The 10,409-nt window shown below is 41.8% G+C and overlaps 1 protein-coding gene and 1 long non-coding RNA gene across 2 annotated transcripts in view; one reads left to right on the top strand and one right to left on the bottom strand.

The window, feature by feature from the left end:
* The window catches only part of LOC108703234, a 4,354-nt gene extending 3,840 nt beyond the window's left edge, over positions 1-514 (bottom strand). Inside the window, exon 1 of the long non-coding RNA XR_001933444.2 lies at positions 1-514. This exon is cut by the window's left edge and continues 71 nt beyond it. This is a non-coding gene — a long non-coding RNA (uncharacterized LOC108703234).
* Positions 515-7,247: 6,733 nt separating this feature from the next.
* LOC108702435 (E3 ubiquitin/ISG15 ligase TRIM25) lies at positions 7,248-9,374 on the top strand. Its single transcript, XM_018237885.2, has one exon. It carries the CDS (start codon positions 7,248-7,250, stop codon positions 8,826-8,828), a length of 1,581 nt encoding a protein of 526 aa, XP_018093374.1. The 3' UTR covers positions 8,829-9,374.
* The last annotated feature ends 1,035 nt before the right edge of the window (positions 9,375-10,409 follow it).

Raw genomic sequence — 10,409 nt, 5'->3', positions numbered from 1 at the left:
ATCCAATGGGGCGTGGATATCAGGCGTGGGGTCCAGCACCTCCCAATATGGATCGACAACAGATGCTCAAGATCTGCTCGAGTCACACCAAGACCTTCATCAGTCTCACAAGCCACAGAAAGAGTTTCACGAGTCTGAGAAGCGATTGAAGAATTTTCAGAAGATTCAAGAGTTGCACAAAGATCGGGAGAATGTGTCTGGGATGAAAAATATAAACCCGCCCTCCTTTCACTTGCATTGTTACCTGATTCAGATAAGGATTTATTGTACCAGTGGGTTAGTGTAAATATTAGCTATACTATATTACTCTTGATACCCATGCATCATATTTAATTCCTTTAAATCACGGGATTCTTACAGTCTTATGTACCAGCTATAGGCATATTCTCTTAAATTTACACTTTTACTGCATTTTATGCTATCCCTACCCCTTCAGCAATTGCTCTGGGCATCCTAGTAAGGTCAGTCCCACAATTTAGGAACTCCAGCTCTATATAAGTAAAAACAAACCGGTAGATTAATTGGCTTCTGACACAATTGGCCCTAGTCAGTGGCGGAACTACCGGGGGAGCAGGGGGTGCAATTGGGCCAGGGCCTGCACCCCCTCAGGGCCCCCTAGCAGCTCACGCACTGCCGATTTCCGGCACCACCAGCCGATTTTGGGTAAAAAACATCTGGTACGAGGGAGGCGGGGGCCCGGCTGCATGTCCCGCACCAGGGCCCACCCCCCTCCAGTTACGTTACTGACCCTAGTGAGCAGGTCCGGACTAAGAATTAAAATAGGTCCTGGCATTTCAGGTACATAGAGGCCCAAACAGCCCCCACCAGCCCACTAAATAGTGACTTTCTATGGGACCTTATAGCAGCCCCTCTGGCATTTGCCAGAACCCACAGATTGCCAGTCCCGGCCTGGTAGTGAGTGTTTATGATTATGGTGAGTGATTAGAGTGTATGCTCCACTGGGACAATGACCAAAATGAAGGAATAAAAATTCTACGGAAATCTATATTGCATGAGCCTGGTAATTGTTAATATTGTTCATTTTGAAAGCATTTTCCGGCTGCTTAATCTTTCAGAACCATAAACAGGAGCATGAAATTGCCTGGGACATCAAACTGCTCATTTAAAAACTTAAAAACGTAATCGAAAATAAATGATTCCAATGATTTTTATTTTTTCAAAACTATTTTAACAAGCTTTATTGCTTAAGTTTTGATTTGAATCAAATTTAATTACTTTCAAAACCACATTAATTAAAAACTGTTGTATTGAATCAGTATTTCAATAAAAAGACCCGAAGTCACAAAAAGAGCCGAAGTTGAAGTCCCAAAGGTGAAAAGACCCGAAGTCACAAAAAGAGCCGAAGTTGAAGTCCCAAAGGCAAAAAGACCGAAGTCACAAAAAGAGCCGAAGTTGAAGTCCCAAAGGCAAAAATACCGAAGTCACAAAAAGAGCCGAAGTTGAAGTCCCAAAGGCAAAAATACCGAAGTCACAAAAAGAGCCGAAGTTGAAGTCCCAAAGGCAAAAAGACCGGTCACAAAAAGAGCCGAAGTTGAAGTCCCAAAGGCAAAAAGACCGGTCACAAAAAGAGCCGAAGTTGAAGTCCCAAAGGCAAAAAGACCGGTCACAAAAAGAGCCGAAGTTGAAGTCCCAAAGGCAAAAAGACCGGTCACAAAAAGAGCCGAAGTTGAAGTCCCAAAGGCAAAAAGACCGGTCACAAAAAGAGCCGAAGTTGAAGTCCCAAAGGCAAAAAGACTGGTCACAAAAAGAGCCGAAGTTGAAGTCCCAAAGGCAAAAAGACCGGTCACAAAAAGAGCCGAAGTTGAAGTCCCAAAGGTGAAAAGACCCGAAGTCACAAAAAGAGCCGAAGTTGAAGTCCCAAAGGTGAAAAGACCCAAAGTCACAAAAAGAGCCGAAGTTGAAGCCGCGAAAGGACCTGAAGTCACGAAGTTGTAGTCCTGAAGCCTCGAGTTCAGTTCTACTGAATACCAATGTGTGTTTTTTGTTTTTTTTTAAAGCCGTAGCCACCAATGTATTATTTTAATACGCTATAGGCCCCTGCCACAATGTTTTTTTTTTAAATATTCTCCGGCGCCAATATTTTTTTTTTCAACTTATGGGATGCCCTGACCACCAATAATTTTTAAAAAACTTTTATGGGGGTCCCTGCTGCCAATGTTTAAATTCCATTACATTTTATATATTTATACATTCACTTGTTTATTTTTTCAATCTACTTCACCCTTTTTTTTCCCTCTGGTTTACCCAGAGTAACCACAAAGTTAATGCACAAGAACCCACATTGGTAATCCACAATAAAGGTATAAAGGTAGAGCTACTGGGGTGCTATAGAAGAGACACACTAAAATTCTGGCGCCTTTTCGCCCCTTCTGGACTATTGTAATGCACAATTTAGGTAGCGCACCTTTCCCTCTCCCTTTCTCACCATATTACTGGCAGATAGTTTAGAATAGAAAGTATATACCAGAGTAGATACAAGGAGACTATTATATGTCGGGTTTAAGATTGGCGCTTTGCTGGGAAGAGGGAATCTACTGCGGAGTATTTCCCCTACTCGCCGACTCAACGGTGACATTTCGAAATAAAACATAGAGAGAGGCTCCACTAGCGACCGGAATTAGAGTTCTGTAAATAGTGGGTAGTGGCATATAGAACATAATTTAAGATGATGAATAGAGACGGGACCTGCCCTCACATTTCCTTTCTCCTTTATAGGGTTTTTTCCCCCCGTATTAGGTATAGGCTTATACGTAAAACGTAGTGGTAATATCTGGAGGTGCCCTCTTACATAATATACCTCATAATTACATCATCCTCCCTTTCCTTCTCTCTTGTGGGATCACAAACCTCACTGAGGGCGGGTCTGGTGCGGAGCTTTTTTTAGGAACTGGCTCGAAGACATTAAGCAGAGTAGAAACTCAACTTATCTAGAGGAATAGGAGACTGTTCCTTTTCTTTTTTATATATCTATTTATATCATTTTTTTTCTCACCCCCTTTGTTATGGACCAGACCATAATAGAGACAATGCTGTTACATTGTCTGTTAAGATTAGAATCAGAGGAGCAGAGGTGGATGAGATGGTGGTGGGACATCAATTTATCCATGCAGTGTTCATTTGATATTAAGGGCTATGGCTGACAACTACTTGAACTTACTATCTCTTAACATAAGAGGTCTGAATTCATACGTAAAACGTAACAGCTTAAAATTAGAAATTAAAAATAACAAAACCGGAATTGCTCTTTAACAAGAGACTCGCTTTAAGGCCAATGCAATGCCTAAGATACACTTCAGAGGATTCAATACCGTATATGTCAGCAAACTGCAACAGTTGTATAATTTACACCTTTCATAGTAACAATGGCAAAGAAGGACACCTCCCTGTCTCCTTATGATGTCCATGCAAGTCCTTCTTCTATGTCTTTCTGAACCCATGGCCTACTGATTGCTCGTTAGGAGGCTGACTTTCTCCTGCCCCTAGCATTTTAATATGCCAAACAACTATTAGAATACAAGCCATACATTTAAGAAGACCAAACTGAGGCTCAACCATTGGTTAGTCCAAAAGGGAAAACCAACAGCCCACCCTGGCCTCTCAAAGGATATTGGTCTGGTGCTCATTAAATAGACCTCAAATAGACTTGGGTAAGGAAGAAAATTACCGGCACTCAGGACTCAATGCAAGCGGGCCAAGCCCTGCGAATTTATTACAGAGTAACATTTCGGTGGAATGCCCCTTCGTCAGACAAGCAAACCCACCCCAATAGTGAACATTTAAACCCACTTAATTGCATAATCACTGCATAATCTTTAACATACAATTAAATCCAATTAAAGCAACACCCCACCTGGTGTTTTTCGAGGACTGCCTAAAAGTCAGTTCACCAGAATTAAACGGATTGAGTCTAATGACGAGTTATACAAACAGGAATCCTTAAAAATGGTGGAAAATTTTCAGGAGAGGGGATACAAACAAAGTGATTTTTGAAGAGGGAATGAGGTACAACAAATCCTGAGAAGTGAAACACTTAAAAACAAGGGAGATAGGAGTCAAGGAAAAGCCTATGACTAAGTGTCCTAGAGACACGAAATGCGTCAGGCAAGAGATGTTCGTACAATAAAATTTTTTATTCATCTTCTGGTCTGATCTATTTGTGGCTTTCCGGAGTGCCTTGTACCAACATTTGTTTGTCGGCTCAAGGAAAAGGTATACCATTGATGTTTGACACTAATAATTTATTAAGAGAACTGTCTTGAAATATTGGGGAGTGGTCAGTGGAGATACTAAATATGGCAAAGTGTTTAATACACCTCTGTTGTTCTCCTATAGGAAATGTAAAAGTTTAATTGACCCAAACAAACAGCGAACCCTTACACGTACCAAGCTTCAAGGTACATACCCGTGTCACAATTGTGGCCACTGTAGTGGCATTATTTCGGGTGACAGTGTGAAACACCCCTTGAAGGGATCCAAAAAAAGAAGTTGGTTCACTTGTGACACCAAAGCAGTAATTTACTGTATAAAACGTCCGTGTGGACTTGGATATGTCGGGCAGACAAGCAGATCAATAAAAATGCGTCTGAACGGACATAAAAGGACAATACGAAATTACCAGCCAACTGAACAGAAAGAGGAGACAAATAAAAAGAAAGGAGAAACTACGCTTGCTAGGCACTTTTTTGAGCAGGGGCATAGAGTTGCCCAGTTGATGGCAGAAAACATTTTCACAAATGATCAACAGGGTAGTAACAAATTGCTACTACAGAGAGAATGTCATTGAAAATGGGTTTTTACAAACACGGAGACTTAATGAAGAGTTTAATCCTGCCTGTTATCTCTAAAAATTAATATGTTTTTTTCCTTATATTTACTTTAATTGGATTCAATTGTATGTTAATGATTGTGCAATTAAGTGGGTTTAAATGTTCACTATTAGGCAGGGGTCCCCAACCTTTTTTTTACCCGTGAGCCACATTCAAATGTAAAAAGAGTTGAGGAGCAACACAAGCATGATAAAGTCCCTTGGGGTGCCAAATAAGGGCTGTGATTGGTAGCCACCGGCAGCCTACAGGAGACTCTACTTGGCACTATACTTAGTTTTTATACAATTAAAACTCGCTTCCAACCCTGGAATTTAAAAATAAGCCCCTGCTTTGAGGACACGGAGAGCAACATCCAAAGGGTTGGAGAGTAACATGTTGTTCACAAGCTACTGGTTGGGGATCACTGCTATTAGGTGTGGGTTTGTTGGTTTGATGAAGGGGCTTAACCCTGAAACCTTACTCGGTAATAAACACGCAGGGCTTGGCCCGCTTGCATTGAGTCCTAGGTGCCGGTAATTTGCTTCCCCAACCATTGGTTAGTTCACAACCAGTTAAAACAGAAAGATCATGTCATACGTAAAGCTAGAGGACTAAGTAGGTTTAATTGAGTGGACCTGAACCTGAAGCCACTGCCATAAAGTGACATTATCCTAGGGCAGGGAGTCAGGACTTTTTTTTTTTTTTTACAATGCGTGTCTATTGCAACCCAAACCTAAGAGCTGCATTTTTTGTAGGGTGCTCCACCAGCTGCAGGACAACATCCCCCCCCCATGCATGGAATGGAGAGAGCTGGGTGCCCATATAGGGAGCAACAGAGGCTGTGCTAGGTCACTTACAGTATTAAACTTTAAGAGCCCCATTTATCAAATTTTTAATTTGAATATGCAATTCAACTGGGAGCTTATTTAAAGGGATACTGTCATGGGAAAACATGTTGTTTTCAAAACGCATCAGTTAATAGTGCTGCTCCAGCAGAATTCTGCACTGAAATCCATTTCTCAAAAGAGCAAACAGATTTTTTTATATTCAATTTTGAAATCTGACATGGGGCTAGACATTTTGTCAATTTCCCAGCTGCCCCCAGTCATGTGACTTGTGCTCTGATAAACTTCCTTCACTCTTAAGGGTCTGGCCACACGAGCAGATTCGGGGAGATTAGTCGCCCCAGCGACAAATCTCCTCTTCTTCGGGGGGTGACAATCTCCCCGAACTGCATTCCCCCTGCCCTCCGCCGGCTAAAATGAGAATCACCTGCGGCAATGCACTCATGGTGCTTCGTTTTCCGAAGTTGCCTCACAAGGAAACTTTGGAAAAAAATGGATTTCAGTGCAGAATTGTGCTGGAACAGCACTATTAACTGACGGGTTTTGAAAAAACGTGTTTTCCCATGACATTATCCCTTTAAGAAAAAATTAGAATGTCTAATATTCAATCAAATGGTTCTGACCCGAAAATTCTAATTGTATTTGATTCGTACTAATCGAATTTTTCTCCTGAAAAAAACTCAAATGTCAGGAAGGCTATTAACATCTCCAAATGGCTCAACGGACCTCTGCCATTGACTTGGACATGAACTATTAGGTGGCGAATATTTAAATTAGGACTGTTTCTATGGTGGAGATGTAATTTACATTCGAATAGTGGGATTAAAATTCCAATGTGTGAATTCGACCTTTGATAAATCTGCCCCTTAAAGGATAAGTAAACCTTTAAAATAAGTGAATGTAAAATTGATGAGGGGCTATTCTAAGCACTTTTGTCATTTACATTCATTATTTGTTTTCTTTTTATTCCAAGATATTAAGGGATACATGTACTGTTAATATGAATGAATTTTGTTACAACAGCACCACCTGCTGATCAGTTTCCCACCAGTCTGACCACCAAGTAGTCAAGGAAGTTGTCAGGAGAAAGAAAGAGGCTGCTCTGATGTTCTTCTGCTTAGGAAAGATGTGAGAAAGGTTTCTAATTCTTTTCCTAAGCAGAAGAACATCAGAGCAGCCTCTTTCTTTCTCCTGACAATTTCCTTGACTACTTGGTGGTCAGACTGGTGGGAAACTGACCAGCAGGTGGTGCAATTTTACATTCACTTATTTTAAAGGTTTACTTATCCTTTAATGCACAGCACAGCTACCCTTGAGTATGAAAGTGAAAAATAGTGCACAATGAAAGCAGGAATAACAAAATTAACTAAATATATAGGTTTCCCAAACTTCTGCATTCAGATGTGCGCTCCTTTATATGACTAAATCCCCCACTGGCTGCACGGTTCTCCTCACTGCCTGTCATCTTCTCACAGGAACTAGAGATAACAAGGCAACCTTCGCCCAGGACGATGAATAACTTTCACTTTCACTTCTTGCAGCCGCAGAGCCTCTAGGCTTCTCCTTAACCCCGAAGATGGCCGCAGCTGCAGATCTGAGGGACGAGTTAAACTGCTCCGTTTGCCTGGATATTTATACAGATCCTGTAATGCTACAGTGTGGCCATAACTTCTGTCTGAGCTGCATCAAATCAGTGGTGGCTTCCCAGGGGAACGCTGGAGCTTACACCTGCCCGGAATGCAGAGTGAAATTCAAGGGTCGTCCTGCTGTATATAGAAACAGGAAGCTGAGTAATATTGCAGGGTATTTTCATTCTTCTCAGGCAGAACAGTATGACAGTTGGATTATGTGCTCCTACTGCCACTCTCCTGTGCCTGCTGTAAAAACATGTCTGCAGTGTGAAGCTTCTCTGTGCGAAAGCCACCTCAAGAAGCACACCAGGTCACCAGAGCACATTTTATTTGAACCAACCACCTCTCTAGACAGCCGAAAATGCCCCATCCACAAGGAGCTGCTAAAGTATTATTGCTTGGAGCATGACACCTGCATCTGCACGTCCTGCTGCCTGGTCGGAGAGCACAGAGGTCATCAGGTGGAGAGGCTCAATGAGACCTCGGAGAAGACAAAGGCAAAACTGGCAAGTATTCTTTCCAAAATGACAGCAGGGAGGGAGGAGGTTGTAAAGAACATCCAGACCCTAACTGAGCAAATGAGAGACATTCAGGAAAGATCAGCCCGTGTAGCAGATAGAATCACTGCCTTTTTTGGGGACCTCAGAGAACATCTGCAACGTATAGAGAGTCAGATCCAGCTAGAGAGATCCCTGCATCAAGACGAGGCGTTACGCCACATTTCTAAACTAATCCAACAGCTGGAAAAAAAGAAAGCCGACCTATGTGAAAACATGCGCCACCTTGAGGAGGTTTGTATCGCAACCGATCCCCTAACTGTACTGAGAGAAGGTCAGCTGACATGTCACGAGGAGGATGTTGATGATCAAAAACAAGATGTTGAGATCCTCTCTGCGGGTGATATGGATGATACGGCTATCTCAATCACTTTGCAGAGGAACCTTCACAACTTAACGGATATCATATCCGCTCTCAAGACAAAAAGAGGCTTTTCTGCTTATGAGGAGACAGATGTGCTTTTTGATGTTGGCACAGCTGGCAATCATATCTCTGTATCTGATAACCTAAAAACGGCTTTTTATTGTGTTCAGAGCCAAAGCCGCCCATGCTCGGCCAACAGATTCACCAGCAACCAGATTCTAAGCACCAGATCCTTCGATGGAGGCCAACATTACTGGGAAGTGGAGTCCAGTCAGTCGCGAGGCTGGAGTGTCGGTGTTGCCTATCCCAGTTTAAAAAGGAGGGGCATTGATGCTTGTTTAGGGCTAAATGAAAAGTCCTGGTGCGTGTGCGTGTCTGGCAAGGACCTGTCAGCCATGTTTAACTCCAGCACAAACACTATAGATCGCCATTTCCAAAATGGACCAATTGGGATTTACCTAGATTATGATGCGGGGCTTCTCTCCTTTTACAAGGTTCATTTTCCCATCAGACACTTACACACCTTCACTGCAACCTTCACAGAGCCCCTTTGTGCAGCTTTCTTTATTGATAAGGATGAACGTATCACGATAACGAGTTCATAGTCGGTCCTTACAAACTGGCTACGATCATCCAGCCATTTTACAACTAGTGACTTAATCACTCAGTCATTCAAAGGAAAGCAAAATCTTTCCATTTACACAGTCAACGTTTGAGTTAGTGAAGGAGAATACAGACACTGCTATTTTTTAATTTTTTTTTGAAAAGCCTAATATTCCCTTTTCTTCACTCGCTGTAAAGGAATAACACAAATTTGATCCATTTTTTTCTTCATGTTTTGACTTGGAGTAGAATGTGCGGCGTTCCCAATGCATTTGTGTGAACGTTATTATAAGGATTTTGAGCTTATTCGCTTTTTTAAACGCACTGCTGTTATTCTGAACGCAACGGTTTCATCTACGGTCTTGTACATAAATAGTCGCCATGTGCTAAGAATTTGAATTATATCTATAAAACAAACATCAACCCAGTTTTAAATTAACTTCACACTTTGCTCTACCTAAGGAGAAGTTAAGCCGAACTAAAGAAGTAGCTAGAAATGTTGTATATTATGTTTTGTGCTTCTGTACCAGCCCAAGGCAACCACAGCCCTTTAGCAGTAAAGATCTGTGTCTCCAAAGATGCCCCAGTAGCTCCTCATCTTCTTTTCTGCTGATGCACTGCACATGCTCTGTGCTGCTGTCACTTACTGAGCTTAGGGACCCACTCACAATATACAGTACACATAGAATAGAAATGTCACAATATAAGGCTTATATTCTTCCAACAACCCCTATAGCTTCTCAGCAGCAGCCCAGAACACACTGAGCATGTGCAGTGCCACCGACACACAAAAAAATGTCCTAACAAGATTCAAGATGGGGAGCTGCTGCTGGGGACAACTTTGTCTTCCAGTTCTGCATCTTTTAGCTTTCAAATGGACAGTCACTGACTTCAACAACCCTACAAACTATTGTTCTATGAGGCTATTATTGTATTATTGTTCCATATATTCCATATCTTTCTATCCAGGCCTCTCCTATTCATCTTCCAGTCTATGGAGAGCTGCCGAACAAAAAGCCGAATAACTAAAAAAAAAAACAACAAAAAAATAAAGACCAAATGCAACCCGTCTCATGTCTACATCACACTAAGGGGCCCATTTACTTAGTTCGAGTGAAGGAATAGAGGAAAAATAGTTCGAATTTCGAATGGTCGAATATGGCTACTTCGACCATCGAATGGGCTACTTCATCCTTCGACTATGACCTTCGAATCAAACGATTCGAACTAAAAATCGTTCGACCATTCGTTAGTCGAAGTACTGTCTCTTTAAAAAAAATTTCGACCCCCTAGTTCGCCACCTAAAACCTACAGAGGCCAATGTTAGCCTATGAGGAAGGTCCCCATCGGCTTCCTAACAATTTCCTGATTGAACGAAAATCCTTCGATCGATGGATCAAAATCATTCGAATCGAAGGATTTAATCGTTTGATCGAATGATTATTCCTTTTGATCGTTCGATCGTAGGAATAGCGCAAAATACTTCGATATTCGAAGTCGAAGGATTTTACTTCGACGGTCGAATATCGAGGGTTAATTAACCCTCGATATTCGACCCTAGGTAAATGTGCCCCTAAAAGATC

The sequence above is a fragment of the Xenopus laevis genome, chromosome 9_10S (assembly GCF_017654675.1).
Source record: "Xenopus laevis strain J_2021 chromosome 9_10S, Xenopus_laevis_v10.1, whole genome shotgun sequence".
In the NCBI taxonomy this organism is placed as follows: domain Eukaryota; kingdom Metazoa; phylum Chordata; class Amphibia; order Anura; family Pipidae; genus Xenopus; species Xenopus laevis.
The sequence above is the reverse complement of the archived record's forward strand: the minus strand, read 5'-3'. Positions and strand labels throughout refer to the sequence as shown.

What these genes read in the sequence shown, in the direction of transcription:
- LOC108702435 (XM_018237885.2), top strand. Translation starts at nt 7,248, where the DNA reads ATGGCCGCAGCTGCAGATCTGAGGGACGAGTTAAACTGCTCCGTTTGC.